Raw genomic sequence first — 20,586 nt, 5'->3', positions numbered from 1 at the left:
CACTGGTATCTGAGCATTATGTCTGGCACTGTCATAGTGGTATTATGGGTTGGATGATTCATTGACATGCCAGAGTAGTCACATGTGCCCACGATATTCTATTCATGCAGGATATGAAATATAACTCAAAAGACTTAAAGCACAAAGTAAGAAATCACAATGTGCAACACTCAATACATTTCTGATGAGAATAGTACAAAGGTGTTTAATAAAACAAATACATTTAATATTGTATTGCATTACATCTATTTTAGTAGAGCATGAGTGCATTACTAGTGACCTGTATCTATTCTTTATATTTACATGCTGACATGTTTTCTCTATAATAACTGTCAACAAAAGTTCAAGAGAACCATAAGATGGGAGACGTCTACTTACTGAATTCTGTGTTTAAGGGTCATTTAGATTGGATTATATGCTGGATTCTGTTATGAAATAATTGTAAAACACTTGTGTTAAGTACAAAAAAAACTGTATAACAGAAAATTTCACCAGCAATGTGCCATTGTTGCATTGCCAAGTAGCTCCATGCAATGCTAACACATTGCCATTGTTTGGCTAATTATGTAAAAGCAATGTTTTTCAATTTGAAACAAATTGTTAGATTGTAAGTGTTGCAGTGGTTTCATTTAAAATTGCAAATAGAACAGAGTATTGACAATTAGTAAAGTGTGTTAGGACTAGTGATGAGCGAGTATACTCGTTGCTCGGGCTCTCCCGAGCATGCTCGGGTGATCTCCTAGTATTTTGGCGTGCTCGAAGATTTCGTTTTCCTTGTCTTATCTGCATGATTTGCGACTTGTAGACAGGTTGAATACATGTGAGAATTCCCTAACAAACAGGCATTCCACACATGTATTCAAGCTGTCTAGCAGTCGCAAATCATGCAGCTGAGACGACGAAATCTAAATCTCCGAGCACGCCAAAATACTTGGAGACCACCCGAGCATGCTCGGGGAGACCCAAGCAACGAGTATACTCGCTTTTAACTAGTTAGGAAAATTACACTATCACCTCATCTTTGATGTATTAAAATACATTTAAAAGCCTTGAGACTCCCTTGTGTGGCTGTTTGGAGTGTGTTAAAAGCAATGACTGAATCTCACAGGTTAAAGCTTGTTGTCTCCTCTATAATCTGCCCTTTTTTGTGAGTAATGATTAAAAAGTACCCATCTTCTCGATACATTGTATTTCACCCACACATTTGTTGGCATATGACTATTTGTAACTTAGATATAAAAAGGATGTGTGATGTGGCCATTTCCATTGATCTCTGGTGCTTCAAAATGTGCACATAGATTTCATACTATGAAAGATGTGCGTAAACACAGTGATGACGGTCATCCTAGCATTTCATCCATAAATGCTACTATACGTTATTCATACAATCTTCCTTATTCAATAGCCCACTTTCAGCTGTGTGTAACTTGAAAGGTAGCTTCTTGTACACAGTCCCATCTTTAGTACTATATACTACATCGCATTCACCCAAGTTCTCCTCATCTTCTTCGTACTCCTGTTTGCAATCTTCATCTTGACATGACACATCCTGAGGACTATCTGCAAGCCTTTCATAACTCTGCTTCCAGCAAAACATTTTCTTGGATTTGACCCCCCATATGCTTAGTAGTGCAACAGCAATAATCAACAGTAATGAAACCAAAACAGGAGCCACAGCAGAAAAATGTGGAGAGAGAGAGATTGTGGTGCTGGTTGGAAACTTTTGGTTCTTCAAAGCAACTTGCTCAGCTTCTAGTTGTAGATGCTTTATACACAAAACTGCAATGCAAGAAAGTATATGATTAGTTACTGTAATTCTTTCATGACCTTTTCTAACTCAAGTACTAATATTCTAACTATTCATAAATGAGGAAGAAAGAATCCTAGGCGGCAATTTGTGTTCCCTGGTTGACATAAAGGGGTTTTCCAATACTCGGGCAACCCCTTCCGGATAGCTATGTTTCCTCCCACTAAAATAATAACACCTATGCTCACCTTCGGTGCCGGCACCATTCCAGCGGTGTCGGTACTGGCTCTCCAGGGACCCACATGACATTGATATATCACGCGATTACTGCAGCCAGTCAGCGCTGGCTTAATTCTTCCCTTTTTCAGACAAATCAAGACATCTGGAAAGAGTGAGAGCTGCTGCTGCCCTCACTTCCTCTGGATGTCAATTATGTCCATGGGAGAGGAGAGTGAAGCTAGCGCTGACTCACCACAGGAATCGTGTAAAATAACAATGTCACATGAGCACCGGAAGAGCCAGTGCTGACATCGCTGGAAGGGCACCAGCTCCAGAAGTGAATATAGGTGTTATTTTACTGGAGGGGAAACAAATGGATTCGTAAGGGGTGGTCTGAGTAGTGGACAACCTCTTTAATGTTCTTACGAGGAACCTGTCAGTAAGATTTTACTAATAAAGGTACCACATCAGATTACTTCAAAACAGGTGTACTGTCTATCACTGTTCTGCAACATATTCAGCCATACCACACTCCTACATATAAGAATTTATACATAGTATCTTCTCCCTCCCGGGTCAATTGGCAACACATGACAACTTTATATACCTTTATGGATTAGTATACCTGGAAAGACACTTCTAGGCTCTACATTCCATCTTCTAAACTAACAATGCAAATTCTTCACCACAATTGAGAGAGGAGTTTGTGAGAAAATTACTATATAATATGATAAAACTTGGTGAGTCTCATTCTATGTTTTTAACCTTGAATCTATGTGTTCCAATAACACCGCATTTCTCCTGGGCTATTAGAATTATGAGCGGTTTGTTCTCTCTCTGTACATGTTAATAATTAGTTACCAGCAGATACAGTCATGGTCAAAAGTGTTGGCACGCTTGAAATTGCTCTAGAAAATGAAGTGTTTCACCCCAAAAATAGCTGCAATTGCACATGGTTTTGTTACACCCTTTTATTTCCTTTGTGTGTATTGGAACATCACAAAAACTGAGAAAAACGGCAAATTGGACATAATTTCACACCCAACCCCAGTAATGAGCAGGGCAAAATAGTTGACACTTTTCCAAATTGTGAGTAAACAACTTTGTTTCAAGTATGTGATGCTAATTCAATCTCACCTGTGGCAAGTAACAGGTGTGGACAATATGAAAATCACACCTGAACCAGATAAAAAAGGGAAGAGTTGACTCAATCTTTGCATTGTGAGTCTGGTGTGCCAAACTAAGTATGGAGAACAGAAAGAGGAGAAGAGTACTGTCTGATTACTTAAGAAACAAAATTGTTGAACAATATCAACAATCTCAAGTTTACAAGTATATCTCCAGAGATCTTGATGTTCCTTTCCATGGTGCGCAACTTAATCAAGAAGTTTAAAACCCATGGCACTGTAGCTAAACTCCCTGGACACGGATGGCAGAGAAAAAATGATGAAAGATTGCAACGCATGATAGTTAGAATGGTGGATAAGTGGCCCCAATCACATTTTTTAAAAAATTCAAGCTGTCCTGCAGGCGCAGAGTACATCAGTATCAGTGCAAACTATTGATCAACATTTGAAAGAAATTAAATGCTATGGCAGGAGATCCAGGAGGGCCCCACACACACACACACATATATATATATATATATATATATATATATATAGTGAAAATATAGTGGTGTAGTGACCACTGTGTCCGCTAGGGGGTGCTGTGTGGGTGTCACAGGAGAGAGGATGAGTGGCAGGATGCTGAATGACCGTTATGTATCCCAAGGTAGGTGGCCTTGTGATGGAAGCTTGAATATGTGTGTTGATCAGCAGAGGTACTGCTGAGCTTTTGCTACACTGTGTCAGGGAGAGCTCTCCAGGTAGCTGGTGAGACGGGCATGGCCAGCTACCTACAAATCTACCCAGGGGTGTGTCTAAAAAAGCCTATAGTAAAGACTATGTGAGAATGCTTGTAGGACCTGTGGTGAGGTCATGGCCATGTGATCTGGTGGGCGTGGCTACGGACCATATAAGGTGGCCAGGGTAGGTCACATGTGTGAATGCTTGGACCCGATTGGTCCATATGGAAGGTCTCGTGTGGCTACCTTCCTAACAGCACGGGTGAACGCTGTGTTTAATGGCTGCAAGTGTCTGATAGTACCCAGGAGGGGGAGTGGACGTCTGCAGTGTGGTGAAGCAGCTATGAAGTAACCCAGCCACGGGGTGAGATAACTGTGAGGCTAGAAAGCCTGCACATTGGACATTGCATAACCTGTGTGACTACAGGGTTGACAGAGTGGAGCTCTGTCATGGACGCTATGCTGTAAGACTGTTGCATATTGCTTTGGTTTATGATGCCTGAATAAACCACTTGGACTGTTGATGTTTTTATGGAAAACCCATGCCGGATCTGATTATTTGGGTGCCAAGCGAGTATCCCCAACCTTAATAACAAGCGCTACCTTACTATATATATATATATATAGATATAGATATATATAGTGGTATGACTGGTGGTTGCATGGTTTATGGAAGGTATGTGTCACTGGGATGGCAGCTCCTTGTGATGTAGCCCAGAGTATTTTCTTAAGTAGATGTTGTTCACATTTGTGTCCTGCTCTGTGTGGCTCTCCCCCCTCCCAGTACGCCTGGCTCGGCTCCCCTTTTTATGTATGGCTCAGCTCCCTGTCCTCCTCCATGCCCTCTGTGCAGCCCCCGTCCTCCTCCATGCTGCCAACGTCCTCCTCCATGCTTCCAATGCCCTCTGTGCAGCGCCCGTCCTCCTCATGCTTCCCCTGTCCTTCCCCAGTCCTCCTCTGTGCTGCCCTTGTCCTCCTCCATGCAGCCCCCGTCCTCCCCTGTGCTGACCCAGTCCTCCCCGTGCTGCCCCCGTCCTCCTCCTTCATACTCACCCTGCTGTGCCGTCGCTGAATGTCCCTGCAACCTCCGTTGTCCAGTGCTGAGAGCTTCTTCCTGCCTTCAGCGGTCACATGGTACCACTCATTAAGCTCATGAATATGCTTCCACGCCCATGGGCATCCATATTCATGACCTTAATGAGCGGTACCATGTGACCGCTGAAGGCAGGAAGAAGCTGTCAGTGCTGGACAACGAGGATGCAAGGGACATTCAGCGAGGCACGGGAGGGGTGAGTATGACTTCCCAGCACAAAAAAATGAGCTGAAAATCTCGGCTTATACACGAATATATATGGTAATATATCTTTATTTAGCTCTGTGGATTTACAAAAACGCATGAAAATCCACATAAAAAACTGCATCAAAAAGGCAGCAAAAATGCATAAAAACCATGTAGATTTTCCACTGCGTTTTCTATCAAGATATGCAGAAACAGCGCAGAAATTTCTGCAAGCAAATCCGCATTGTGTGCACATAGCCTTAGAGTCTGCCGGCTATAGTGGCCTGTTCAGAAGTTAGCAACATTTAGGTGGTAAAAATAACATTTTTCTCTCCTGTTATGCCAATTTGTATTAACTCCTGAAAAGAACTTGAAGGGTTAATAAATGACCTGACAGTAGTTTTGATTACGTTAAGGGGCTTTGTTTTTAAAATGGCATCACTTTGGGAGGGTTAAATATAATCAAAACTGAATAGGTCCCTAATAAAAAAAAGTTTTGGCAATTTCCTTACAAAAAGATAACTGCTACATTTTTAAACCTTCTAAAGATTCTAACAAAATATAAGAACATTTTACAGATGGTGCTGATGTAACGCAGACATGAGAGAAATGTTTAGTTGTTAACTTTTTGTATGGTATGAGTATCTGAATTAGGGCAGAGACACACTGGTGTATTTTTCATCCGAGAATCGCATCGTAAAACTCGCACTGGCTGTCGGCTCTCCTGACCTGAGCTTGACAGCTGCATAGTAATCCATCACGCTGTCATGCTCAGATCAGGAGAGGTGCCGGCCAGTCCGTGCTATGCGATGCGATTATCGCAGGAGAAATTCGGCAGTGTGACTCCAGCCTTAAAGGGAAAATCTTTCAAAGTTTGAAAATTGCAAAATTTGTAAAACTTTTGGCAAATGTCTGATATTTTTATAAATAAATGCAACACATATCGACCTAAATTTACCATTAACACAAAGTATATGTCACAAAACAGTGTATAAAATACTGGGAATATGTTGAAACATTACACAGTTGTTGCCACAGAAAGTGAAACATGTCAGATTTGAAAGATTTGACCTGGTCACTAAGGGGTTAATTGACTCAAAATATTGCTAAACGTCAAATACAATACAACCACTGGATCATAAAATGTGTAAATAAAATCACTTGAGACAACATCAAAGAAAAATCAAGCCTGGATGAAAAGTGGCTAGCTCCTCATGAACGCTCACTCAAAAAGTTCACGTATGAGAATTATACTGCATGGGTTAAAAGTATCTCATTGTGTGGCTGTTGTCATTTTAGGATGAAACCAGTTAAAAATGACATGAGTGCACTGAGCAAACTGCCAAGTTGGTGGACTACATCCATGTGTTATATTGGGCCATGAGGAAAAAGCTTAATCTTGCAGCTAAGGAGACTCAGGTCAAGTACAATATATCTATAAAAGTACAATCTACATTAACGGAAAATCCATTAAGTGGGTATGAGTTCCTGGAACTCCTGGAACGCCTGGTCCACTCCCGTCTAATCCGCTATCTCTCAGATAACTCTCTTCTCGACCCCTTACAATCTGGTTTCCGCTCTTTACACTCTACTGAAACTGCCCTCACTAAAGTCTCTAATGATTTAATAACAGCTAAATCGAAAGGTCATTGCTCCCTGCTGATTCTCCTGGATCTCTCTGCCGCATTTGACACTGTGGATCACCAGCTCCTCCTCACTATGCTCCGCTCTATAGGCCTCAAGGACACAGCCCTCTCCTGGTTCTCCTCCTACCTCTCTGACCGCTCCTTCGCTGTATCTTTTTCCGGCTCCTCTTCCTCTTCTCGTCCCCTTACTATCGGGGTCCCACAGGGCTCAGTCCTAGGCCCTCTCCTCTTCTCTTTATACACTGCCCCTATTGGACAAACAATCAGCAGATTTGGGTTCCAGTATCATCTCTATGCTGATGACACCCAATTATACACTTCTTCCCCTGACATCACCCCTACCCTAATTCAAAATACCAAGGATTGTCTGTCTGCTGTCTCTAGCATCATGTCCTCCCTCTATCTGAAACTAAATCTCTCTAAAACTGAACTTCTTGTGTTTCTCCCCTCTACTAACCTCACTCTACCTAACATCGAAATAACCCTGGAGGGTTCAACCATAACTCCCAAGCAGCATGCCCGCTGTCTTGGGGTCATATTCGACACTGAACTTTCCTTTACTCCGTACATCCGATCACTCAGTCGCTCTTGTCACCTGCATCTTAAAAACATCTCCAGAATCCGACCTTTTCTCACCTTTGAAACTGCTAAGACTCTTACTGTCGCTCTTATTCATTCTCGTCTGGACTACTGCAACTCTCTTCTGATCGGTCTCCCTCTTACCAAACTTTCTCCTCTCCAATCCATCTTGAATGCGGCAGCCAGGGTCATATTTCTGTCCAGCCGCTTCACCGATGCCTCCATCTTATGCCAGTCATTACACTGGCTACCTATTCGCTACAGGGTCCAGTATAAACTCATCTCTCTCACCCATAAAGCTCTCCACTGTTCTGCACCGCCTTATATCTCCTCTCTCATCTCTGTCTATCGCCCTACACGTGCCCTCCGTTCTACAAATGACCTAAGACTAACATCCCCCGTAATCCGAACCTCGCACCTCCGTCTCCAAGACTTCTCTCGTGCTGCTCCAGCTCTCTGGAATGCACTTCCCCAGACGATCAGACTGATACCTAGCCCTGACCTATTCAAGCGCGCTTTGAAAACCCATCTCTTCAAAGAAGCCTATCACATCAACTACTCAGCAAGCTAACTTTGCCCTGTTCCCTCCTTCCAAATATTATTCTGAATCTGCACCCTACTATTCATCTGTCTCCACACCCTTCATGCACATAACTGCACTTGATACTTGTCTATTGCACTTAAACACACGGGCTGATGACCGGATCATGCAGCTTTATATGAAAATCCCTATTATAATTGCCAGACCTGAATTAACAAGCATTTCTCACCTACTGTGTCCCCCCATTTCCTTGTAGATTGTAAGCTTGCGAGCAGGGACCTCACTCCTAATGTCATTGTTTGAATTGTCTTAACTTGTATTGAATTTATTGTCTGTACATGTCCCCGCTTAATTGTAAAGTGCTGCGGAATATGTTGGCGCTATATAAATAAAAATTATTATTATTATTATTATTATGAGACAAAGACATAACAGTTACTTATAAATACTATTCATTTCAGTTTATTAGCCAGAATTCTGGCATAAAAACTTTAGAAAAGTCACCAAATTCTTGTGGAACACAAGGTAGTGCAAAAATGTAGCAACTTTTGCCATTTTCACTCCATTTTCATCCAGCCTTGAGGAGGTGGGCAGAGCTGGGGTGGGACAGAGGCAGGAGGCATGATGGAGAGTAGAAACCCCAGTTCATCAAATTCATGACAAGCATCATTGTTGGCTATGGCACGAATCTTATTCCAATCCCTGATAAACCACAGATGTACAATAAAGACAATAGAAAGTAACACATAGTACAACAATTACAAGAAGGGTGAAGGCTCTGGTCACAAGAGTACAATCTATAAGGAAAGAGGGGGGACAAAATAGGTAAAAGCGCTTGTTATGCATGGTCCACCCATCATTCTAATAAATAGGGCATTTCAAATAAGCTGCATGATCCGGTCATCAGCCATTATCTATGTACAACTACCAAATTGGTTGCATGGAGGATGTGGAGACAGATGAGTAGGAGAAATCAGATTCTGAATAAAATTTAGAAAGAGACAATGGAGAATTGTTAGATTAGTGAAGTGAGGTGATATGCCTGTCTAAAGAGATGTGGCTTTAAAGCATGTTTCAAAACATGGGGCTAGATTTTAGTAGGATCATCCACGGTAGTGCATTCCAGAAAACTAGCATAGCACAAGAGTAGTCTTGGATACAAAGGTGCAAGTTTTGGATTATGGAGGATGTTAGTCTCAGATCAGTTGCAGAATGGAGTGCACAAGTAGGGCGACAGACAGAAATGAGGGATGCGATATAGGGTGGTGCAGAGCTGTGAAGAGCTTTATGAGCGAGAGAGATATGTCTGTATTGTACCTGTAGCGGATAGGTAACCAGTGCAATGACTGGCACAAGGTGGAGGCATCAGTGCAGTGGCTGGACAGAAATTTGACCCTGGCAGTGGCAATCAGGATGGATTGGAGAGAAAGTTTGCTTAGAGAGAGATCAATCAGTAGATAGTTGCAGTAGTCTAAACGAGAATGAATAAGAGTGACTACAGTAAAAGTTTTTACAGTTTCAAAGGTAAAAAAAAAATCGGAAACTGGAGATGTTTTTAAAATGCAGGCAACATGAGCAAGTGAGCGACTAAATGTAGGGAATAAAGGAAAGTTCTGTGTCAAATATGACCCCAAGACAGCGGAATTGCTGTTTGGGAGTTATATTGTAGTCAGAAAAACCTCAAAAAGAGAATAATCTGGGGATCAAGGGTCAAAAAACACCAGAGTGCATTGGTCTCTCGGCCAGGGGTTATGAGACCCCCCTTTTTAGACCCCTAATGAACCCTCACCAAACTAGAGGAGGAAACGCGTCGGGCTCCGCTGTCATCAATGGCTGATAAGCATTTTTTGCTTTTTTCTTGCATATTACATTTGGCAGACTGCTATACCACATGATGAATCATGATTGGAGTAATTTTGTTAGCCCCATGAGATGGAGTTTTAGTAAAAATTGATTTTGCTGCAAGGAAGATCGCATATTGTATGCAATTTCTGTGAACAATTTTTGTGCATGTTACCACTTGCTGAGGTGGATATAGCCTCTTGCTACATAGGGTTATTATACCCCCGTCTCTTTTTTACCTTAAGTTATATAAGGTTATTGTATATCCTTGCCTTTCTGCAACAGACGTCGCGTGTGGAATACATTTTTTTCACTATTGTGTCTGTCATTTAATGTGCAGTGTTTTGAAATATTCCACAGGTCTGTCCTGAATTTTGGATATTTTCTATTGGTGCTACTCATTGTAGATATCTATTAAACTTCTCTGTAGATGTTTTTTGAACTTTCTTAAGGGGGTATTTACCGATTGGTCTGCCTATTGCAGCGTATCAGTATTTTTTGACTCCGAGATAAGTGTCATGAAGCTGCATTTTTTATACCCTTGCTTGACTCCGAGATAAGATTTCATTGTTGGGGTTATTTATACTATGAGATAAGTTTACAGCACTATAGCACTTTTTTATGAAACCATTGTTTTTCGGTATTGTAGGTGTGAGTGTGTGTTTTTTTTGTGTCCCTTTTTGTATAGGTAGGGTGGTCTAGGGCGTTATTAGTGACGCCGACCCATGTCGTCAACAACTAGGGTGCCAACCTCCGCAGTCAGGAAGGGCTGTATTAGGGCATGATAGCCTTTTGCCCTTCTGATATATTTATCTATATCCTCAATACGTATTGTGGATTTTGTTTTTTTGATTCCTGACCCCCTGGTGTCTAGTGATTTCACATCTGTGTGTCTTTTTTAATTATTGAATTAAAAGTTAAATTTTAGGGGTTTTTCTTCTTTGTGCCTACTGAGTTATATTGTAGTCACTCATATACAGTGGTGGCCAAAAGTATTGGCACCCCTGCAATTCTGTCAGATAATACTCATTGAAAATGATTGCAATCACAAATTCTTTGGTATTATTATCTTCATTTAATTTGCTTGCGAGGAAAAAACACAAAAGCGAATGAAGCAAAAATCAAATCATTGAACATTTCACACAAAACTCCAAAAATGGGCCATACAAAAGTATTGGCACCCTCAGCCTAATACTTGGTTGCACAACTTTAAGCCAAAATAACTGCCAACAGCCACTTCCGGTAACCATCAATGAGTTTCTTACAATGCTCTGCTGGAATTTTAGATCATTCTTCTTTGGCAAACTGCTCCAGGTCCCTGATATTTGAAGGGTGCCTTCTCCAAACTGCCATTTTGAGATCTCTCCACAGGTGTTCTATGGGATTCAGGTCTGGTCTCATTGCTGGCCACCTTAGAAGTCTCCAGTGCTTTCTCTCAAACCATTTTCTAGTGCTTTTTGAAGTGTGTTTTGGGTCATTGTCCTGCTGGAAGACCCATGACCTTTGAGGGAGACCCAGCTTTCTCACACTGGGCCCTACATTATGCTGCAAAATTTGTTGGTAGTCTTCAGACTTCATATTGCCATGCACACGGTCAAGCAGTCCAGTGCCAGAGGCAGCAAAGCAACCCCAAAACATCAGGGAACCTCCGCCATGTTTGACTGTAGGGAGCATGTTCATTTCTTTGAATGCCTCTTTTTTTCCCCATAAACTCTATGTTGATGCCTTTTCCCAAAAAGCTCAACTTTTGTCTCATCTGACCAGAGAACATTCTTCCAAAACATTTTAGGCTTTCTCAGGTAAGTTTTGGCAAACTCCAGCCTGCCTTTTTTATGTCTCGGGGTAAGAAGTGGGGTCTTCCTGGGTATCCTACCATACAGTCCCTTTTCATTCAGACGCCGACGGATAGTACGGGTTGGCACTGCCGTACCCTCGGACTGCAGGGCAGCTTGAACTTGTTTGGATGTTAGTCGAGGTTCTTTATCCACCATCCGCACAATCTTGCGTTGAAATCTCTCGTCAATTTTTCTTTTCCGTCCACATCTAGGGAGGCTAGCCACAGTGCCATGGGCTTTAAACTTCTTGATGACACTGCGCACGGTAGACACAGGAACATTCAGGTCTTTGGAGATGGACTTGTAGCCTTGAGATTGCTCATGCTTCCTCACAATTTGGTTTCTCAAGTCCTCAGACAGTTCTTTGGTCTTCTTGCTTTTCTCCATGCTCAATGTGGTACACACAAGGACACAGGACAGAGGTTGAGTCAACTTTAATCCATGTCAACTGGCTGCAAGTGTGATTTAGTTATTGCCAACACCTGTTAGGTGCCACAGGTAAGTTACAGGTGCTGTTAATTACACAAATTAGAGAAGCATCACATGGTTTTTCAAACAGTGCCAATACTTTTGTCCACCCCCTTTTTTATGTTTGGTGTGGAATTATATCCAATTTGGCTTTAGGACAATTCTTTTTTTGTTTTTTTTTATTGAAGACAAATTAAATGAAGATAATAATACCAAAGAATTTGTGATTGCAATCATTTTCAGGAAGAAAATGAGTATTATCTGACAGAATTGCAGGGGTGCCAATACTTTTGTCCACCACTGTAAGCTCTTTTAAATAGAACTAATATACAACACTCTGTGGTCAATAAATCAAGGTATCATAAGTTACCTTACCATAGTCCCAAATGTCATGCCAATCGGGTAACTCCACCTTCATTGCTAGCTCTGCCTATGCTACCTCAGACCCTAGGACCTGGCACTTTTTTGGAAGAATGACACTCCTGTTCCCAATACTACCTCTCTGCTTTAGTTACTGTCTCGGCCTCTTACCAAGTTTTTTTCCAATACAGAACACTACAAAGTGGTGTCACAGCAAATATATGTAATGGTCACAGGTTTTATGGTTGTGTAAAGAACACTGTGCACTTTATTATCTTATTTATTGTGCATATTTATTATTATATGGATTATTATTATTATTAGATTATTTATTGTGCATATTTATTATTATATGGATTATTATTATTAGATTATTTATTGTGCATATTTATTATTTGGATTGTTATTGATTATTTCATGCATTATCACCAATTATAATTCATATATTGTTGCACTTTATATCACTAGCCATAATTAATTATATGTTTATGGATATGAAATTTATATTAATAATTATTTTCCAGCACTTAAATTAATAATTTATTTGACTTTTTAATGCAGCTTACCTCCTTGTATTGTTTTTTAGCCAGTCTCTTGTTTCCATTTGGTTTTGTCTTGCTCCCGCACATAGTTTTTTGCTGATTTTAATCATTATTAATAAAATATTGTTTTTATTCTGTGAATTAAGATTTTGTGTCCTTTTGGCTTATTTTTAATAAAATATTGTTACTAATGTATGGATTGTGTTTTTATGGATATTTTTATTGGATTTGAGAATAGTATTGGTATACACTTTTTATAAAAAAACAATTTTTTTACTATTGGTATTTCTTCTTCTGTATAGGATTTCACTATCTGTACATACCTGAATTTACGTCACAAAAGCAGCAGTCTTTTTGATCAGCCTCTGAATCACAACAGTTAATACATCTCATTTCTTCCGGAGACCATGCAGTATTACTATTGCAAGATATACAATGGTCAGATCCAGGTCCAGAGCAATGTCTGCAGGAAGGATCACACGGCTGACAAACACTCTGCAATCAGAAAAATGGAATTATGGAAGATTGACCTTATGACATTTAGATACTGTATTTATAAAAGTATAAAAAAATCACTAAACCAAATCTCTGTAGAGAATGGAAAAAGAGCACTCACAATAAAGAACAATGTAGCACAACGTCTGTTTTATTGAACGAATACTCTATAACTGTGTTAACATTTAAATGTATTTTACATATATGTCTTTTATGAATGCGAGTATTACTAATATCACTAGAGTAAAAAAAATAAACTACTGGACAACCCCTGCTTAGGCTACTTTCACATTAGCGTCGTGCGACGCACGTCGCAATGCGTCGTTTTGGGGAAAAAACGCATCCTGCAAAGTTGCCCGCAGGATGCGTTTTTTCTCCATTGACTTACATTAGCGACGCATTGCGACGCATTGCCACACGTCGCATCCGTCGTGTGACGGATGCGTCGTGTTTTGGCGGCCGCGACACACAAAAAAACGTTACATGTAACTTTTTTTGTGCGTCGACTCCGCCATTTTCGACCGCGCATGTGCGGCCAAAACTCTGCCCCCTCCTCCCCGGACATTACAAAGGGGCAGCGGATGCGTTGAAAAACTGCATCCGCTGCCCCCGATGAGCACAACTTTCACAGCGTGCGACGGTACGTTGCCCCGACGCAGGGCAACTGCCGTCGCACGACGCTAATGTGAAAGTAGCCTTAATCAATTCAGGGCCAAGGAGCGTCATGAAACCCAACTTTCTCAAAAGTCGAGTCGAACGAAATCGGACGACTATAGGGAAAAGTCCGGAAGCACGAAACCCAAAGCAAGTCAATGGGGAGAAAAGTCGGCAGTGAGTGGAGGACTGTAAACACACCTGGCATGAATTTTAACCCTAGAATCTCTCTCTCTCTTTCTCCCTCTCCCTCTCTCGCTCCAGCTACGCTCCCACTATGCTACGCTCTGTTTCTCTCATTGACTGAAAAAAGTCACGTGCAAGCATTCGGCGAAACCCGACTTTGGCGCTTGGATTGCCAACCGCATGGCCGACTTTACACTGTGGTCTGGTTTCGTTTCATGAAACCCAACTTTGGCGAAAGTCGGCGACTTTTGAATCTGACCGACCAGTTTCGCTCAAGTCTAGTCGCCACTGAATGACTGCAGTGGTAGACAGCGATATTGGCGCCATCGTGGGAGGGCAGTTTACATTGTTTTATTTCTATTGGGCCCTGAATTTATTAAGGAGTCATTTTCCAGTAGTGGACAGGCCCTTTAAGTCTGACCTAGCTTCACATGTAGGCACACACAATAAGGATATTCCAGTGAAAACATAGATCACAACCCAGCATTAAATATGAGACAAGTTACAGAAATGGAAGGGAGGTAGCTCCATCACCATAACTACTCGAATTCCTTGTCTTTATCTGGTCGGTCATCTGAAAAAACACATTCAGTATTATTCAAAGTCTATCAGTTTTGACATGCACAAGGCTGGTTCTATTTAGGTTAAGCCCTGTCCTGTATTCTATGGTGCCCATCTCCCCACCATATATCACTTGATACAATGTAGGGCATAAAAGTATGAAAAAATGTCATATAATACCAATGGCACACATTACTAAATTACAGTTATCTAAATAAGAATTATAAAATAATACCAACATTCAGTGACCAAATAACTTCTCCAGGTGTAATATAATTTAACAATACTTCTGTACAATGTACAATACTAATACTATACATTTTCACACCTCCGTCCCTCATTTATTTATTATGCTTTGCTTATATAGCTTTATCTTATTCCACAGCGCTTTTTTACTATATAATTTGCACACCCCTACGGTTGGTCTGTATGCCCTTATAGCATTGACAAGTATATAGTAAACCTGTAAGTCTGCCATGTGTGTGCATCCCCCTGCATCTTTGCATTGTAAAACCCAACTATGAATCATTCAGTTCTTTTATTAGCAGAAAAAAGGAGCAATTTAGTGTCCTAAGTATAGTGCACCATCTAGTGGAAAAATTATGGTATTGCAATAAAAAATTTGCTAAAACTGTAAATACAGTAGATTAGGTGTTCAAATACAGGCTGTATAGCCCAATGCTGACACGCTTAAAGGGGTGGTCCAAAAAAAAAAATAATTTTAATTCTGTCTATCCATTTAATGCTATAATCTAATCTATTTTCTAATAAACTTTAATAAAATAATAATAATTTTTAATTCTATAGCGTGAACATATTCTGCAGCACTTTACATTTCAGTCAGAAAAAATTACAAAGCAGGGGGAACAAAGAATTCCCTATCCTTCCCTAGCTACACTAACTGCTTTTCTTGGGGGCGGCACTGGTCTCTGCACGCTGGGTATTCGTCTTATAAAGCGCACTAACATTGCTCTGTGTTGCCAGCTCGTTTGTTTAGGGAGAGACCTGTAAGACAAGGGGATCAAGGCAGGACTATAGACCCCATGCTAGTCAAAGGGGTGTGATAACATGATTTGCAAGAGTCAGTGTCTCATGCATGCGCAAACCTTTTTTTCCTAAATATCATTGTGCCTCTGAAGCCAGAAGTGTTCACTTCCCAGCTTCAGAAATGCAGTACACATGTCAGGAAGCAAAGAAGAAGTCTACCGTCAGAAGAACAGAGCTTACATCGAATTGGCCGTTGATATTTGGCTCCTCCATGGACATCAGCAGTCTTCTTTGCTTCCGGGCATGTGCAGTATGTCTCTGAAGCCAGGACATGCACAATGACATATTGGAAAGAAAGTTGCATGCCGACTCTTGCAAATCATGTTATCATGGCCTCAGTGGTGTGATACCATGCTGGGAAAACAAACACCCCATCGGCTAGTCAAAAGATTATTTGCATATTAAAAGCACACGACAGCTGATTTGATCAACTGTCATGTGCCCCTAACAGTAGCGGGTGGAATTACGATCCACCCACAGCAGTTAACTTAACAATCTCTGTCAGTGGCATTTAACATGCATGCGCTGGAAACACATCACAAACCATCGGTGCCCCACAATCATGTGACGTGACAGGGGCACCGATGGTTTGACATGGCAACCGGAGGTCTGCAGTAGACTCCTGTGCTTGTCATTGCTGATCTGCTATGAGTGTTGCTCCTTGGCCGGCCTTCATAGCAGATAATCATTTCTGCTACATATAGCATGTGTAATACAGGCGATCAGAAGATGACAGCTTCAAGTCTCCTCAGGCTAGGTCCCCAGAATAGAGCAGCGTTTTGGACGCAACGTATTTTCACTTTATCCAAAATGGTGCACAGGTAATTTGAACCATGCAGACTTACAGCATCTAATGAATGGCTATGGGTGAGACTACGAAGTTTCTCCACTGCGAATTATTGACATGCTGCAGATCGTAAACCCACCACGCGGGTGAATTTATGCAGCATCAAATAGATGCACAGTGGGCATGGGATTTCTAAAAATCCCAACAACTGTGCTTATAACCTAGAAAGCAGCATTTTGGATGAGCGCAGATGAGCTGCATCCAAAATGCTGCTATTCCAGATCATGGGCACATACCCTAAGGGGACTATTGAAGCAAGTAAAAAGTAGAAGAAAAATGTTTTTAAAAATATAAAAAATATATAAAAGTTCAAATCACCCCTTTTGCCCCATTCAAAATAAAACAATAAAAAGATACACATATTTGGTATCACCGCTTTCAGAAACACCCAATTTATCAAAATATAAAAATAATTAATCCGATCGGTAAACAGCGTAACGAGAAGAAGAATCAAAATGCCAGAATTATGTTTTTTACGTCACCTCAACATTGCAATAAAATGCAATGACGGGTGATAAAAACATCGTAATTACCCCAAAAGAGTATCAATAAAAACATTAGTCCGGTGTGCAAAAAAAGAGCCATCACTCAGCCCCAGATCCGAAAAATGAAGACGCTAAAGGTCTTGGAAAATTGTGCCTGTTTTATTTTCTTTTTTACATAATTTAGATATTTTTTCACCACTTAAATAAAAAAAGAACCTGTACAAGTTTGTTATCTACAGACTCATAATGACTTGGAGAATCATAATGGCAGCTCAGTTTTAGCAATTAGAGAATATGGTAAAAAAAAACTATTGTGGAATTGCACTGTTTTTGCAATTTCATCGCATTAGAATTTTTTCCTCTTTTCCAGTACACTAAATGGAAAAATCAATCCTGTCGCTCAAAACCACAACTCGTCCTGCAGAAAACAAGCACCCATACGGCCACATTGGCATAAAAATAAAGAAGTTATGATTCTAGGAAGAAGGGGAGCAAAAAAAGAAAAATGGAAAATCCCAAGGTGGTGAAGGGGTTAAGGCAGGGTATTTATAAAGGAATATACAAATGCTGGTTTGTTGGAGGGCATGGGGGACCTGTCAGGTCTCTTTAAATCATGATGGTGTAGGAACAACAACAGGAAATATGCAGAAGTTCTTATTAATCTAACTTATTTCAATGTTGCGAGTCTCGTATGTCATATGCTAAAGATATATCTGGAAGTTTTGCATCAGGTCTGATCAGTCATAGCTATGTTCTAAGTTGTCAAAATGTGTTTTTAGATATCGACAAAGAGAGCAACATATTACGCCCCTCTACACACTCCATGTGTTGCCACAGTACTGTCATGGTCATGGATACCTTCTATGTAACAAACTCTGTCATGTAAAATTCTACAAAATCATTACAGTGTCTCAGGTGTTTGATGAATATAAAGTAACAGTTATAAGATTGGATAAATGCAGCGCTCACTTACATCATCATCCAGATACCGATGTTCCTCACACTGTGGGTAACAGATTCCTGATTTAAAGCTGCTGCCTCTGTCACAAGTTTTGCATCCTTGAACCGAAGAGTCTATATAGAACATATAGTCACACGTGGGTCATACTGTAGAAATGTAGTGAGTAACCTTTCAATTAACACTGATTAAGAAAAGATTATCACAATATACCCGCTCGTTGCATGCGCTGACAAAGGTGTGACACAGATACTACACAGTACCCCTCGTCTTGTCCTGTATATATACACTACACAGTACCACTTCTCCTGTCCTGTATATGCTGTATATACATGTGCATGACAGTGCTGCAAACACTGCTTCAGATCGGTGGTAAAATCATCACTGCTCGCAGCTATGATCAGAGGTATAAAGTTTACCTCTGGTCATTGATGTCAGCTGATGGGACTACTGCTCCCATCAGCCAACACCTGCTTCCGCTAATAAGTGAGAGCAGGAGCAGCTGATTTGAGTATTCATCAGATGGCTCCTGCGCTGTAAATAAATAATTTAAAAAAAACGTTGTGGGTTCCCTGTATTTTTGATGACCAGCCAGGCAAAACTCACAGCTGGGGGCTGCAACCATCAGCTATCAGGTTCAGCAAGGCTGGTTATCAAGTCAACCAGCCAAGCTAAAGCAGACAACTGGCTGCTGGTATTCTCAGGCTGGTAAGGGGCCATGAATATTGGCCCCCCCAGCCTAAAAATAGCATTTATTAGATGCGCCAATTCCGGTGCTTTGTCTGGCTCTTATTTGTGGGGTTGATGTCCCCCTTGCATTATTTTACTAAAGAAATCATGACCTCTGGAAAACTTGGGGAATAGTTCTTGTAATCTAGAGTTCCCTAATACCAAGTTCCCAAACCAGAGATGTAGATAAATGACCTTTCTTTACATGTGAGCAAACATCTCAGACATAACGTTGTGGCTACAGCAGAGTCTTACCATTACAGGTTCTACAGCTTGGGTGACACTTCCTGCACTTGTTCCCATGTATGTAAAATCTCTCAGGGCACTCGCTAACACAGTGACTGGTACCTTCCACCTGGAAAGTGCCTGGAGGACATTCTAGACAGGAATCCAAGCCAGGACCATCACAGAGCTGGCAGCGAGAGTCACATTTATCACATTGGTTATTTCTTTTATAATATCTGTGGACAAAAAAAGATACAGTTTAAAATTAAGTTTTAGAAAAATGCTATATTTTAGACATATAACAACCATAAGTTGCTCTCATAAGAATAAATTTAAGTGCTGTATTTTCTTTAGTAGTAATGGTAATTAACCCTTTCACTCTGCAGTCCTTTTTTGTTTTTGCATTTCTGAGTTTCACATCCCATTCATTCAAGATCGCAATTCCACTCGTGGCTGTTAGGGGCACATGTCAGCTGTTCAAAATAGTAGACGTGCCGGGAAAGATGTGGGCTCAGCGCCTTAGCCGACATCAAAGGGAGAGCTACAACTTGTGCAGTACATGTACGGCGCATGTCGTGAAGGGGTTAAAGGGATTGTGCATGAAAAATGTGTTTGATGTGTAAAGTTAATGGAAAATATCCATTGAAAGCCCAAGTAAAGCCAGCTTTAGTATGCAGAGCAGTTAGGGGTACCAAGGTGTTACAGGGATTATCCTTACAGCTCATTTTGTACATAAAGTACAAATTAGGGACACACAAGAACAGTAAATCAGCAACTTTTGACACCTTCCATGTGTCCCACTGCTTCTTTTCAGCATTACACAGTTCATTATAAGTTGAGTAAGCACCGCTCTAAAAATACTAAAAACACATTCCATAGATATAGCTAAAAATACTCAAAACACATAGATACATTTTACAGGGTGGTACAGGAAGGCACAATGTCAGCACCACTCCATCTGTGCTTGGATGGTTATGAGGGGGCCCAGCTGGTGGGCATGTTGGAGACTCTGGATTAAGTGAGTACAATTTTTTTGTTTCTGAGCCATAACCAGAGCTGAAATTAATATATAGTGATCCTGGCATCTAGCTGAAAAGGACATTCAGGCTGGAGACAGATGAGCGTATAACATCCGATGCAAGAGCGTGAGTGCAATGTACACCAATCGTCTCGCATGAGAACATCGCAGAACAGGTTCAGAGGAGACACAAAGTAATTTCTCCATCCCCTCCATTGCCTGTCTCGGTTTATATCAGACTGCACTGGGATGACATCTAAGTACAGTCCACTCACACCCATAGATGAATCAGCATGAGAAAATTGCTGATGTGTACTGCCCCACAGTATAACATTGGGGCAAGTGCTAGCACATAAAACATCGGATAGCACTCGGCTGTGTTACACGCTTGGGTAAGCAAGGTCTTAACAAGATAATTGAATTATAAGCACTGCATGTTTGTTGTTCAAGCTGGCAACATTGCTGAGAACATTTCCA

At 40.9% G+C, this 20,586-nt stretch overlaps 1 protein-coding gene across 1 annotated transcript in view; it reads right to left on the bottom strand.

The window, feature by feature from the left end:
- Positions 1-799: 799 nt before the first annotated feature.
- Positions 800-20,586, bottom strand: part of LOC141098915 (cysteine repeat modular protein 2-like) — a 408,915-nt gene continuing 389,128 nt past the window's right edge. The window contains exons 13-16 of the mRNA XM_073586906.1: positions 19,122-19,327; positions 18,153-18,253; positions 13,228-13,399; positions 800-1,779 (exon numbers count right to left, since the gene is read on the bottom strand). Of these exons, the coding sequence (XP_073443007.1) occupies positions 1,370-1,779; positions 13,228-13,399; positions 18,153-18,253; positions 19,122-19,327 (889 nt within the window). The 3' untranslated portion in view covers positions 800-1,369. The remainder of the gene's footprint in view (positions 1,780-13,227; positions 13,400-18,152; positions 18,254-19,121; positions 19,328-20,586) is intronic.

The sequence above is a fragment of the Dendrobates tinctorius genome, unplaced genomic scaffold (assembly GCF_039654945.1).
Source record: "Dendrobates tinctorius isolate UK_male_01 unplaced genomic scaffold, ASM3965494v1 ptg000097l, whole genome shotgun sequence".
NCBI lineage: Eukaryota > Metazoa > Chordata > Amphibia > Anura > Dendrobatidae > Dendrobates > Dendrobates tinctorius.
This window is presented reverse-complemented; position numbering and strand designations above follow the sequence as displayed.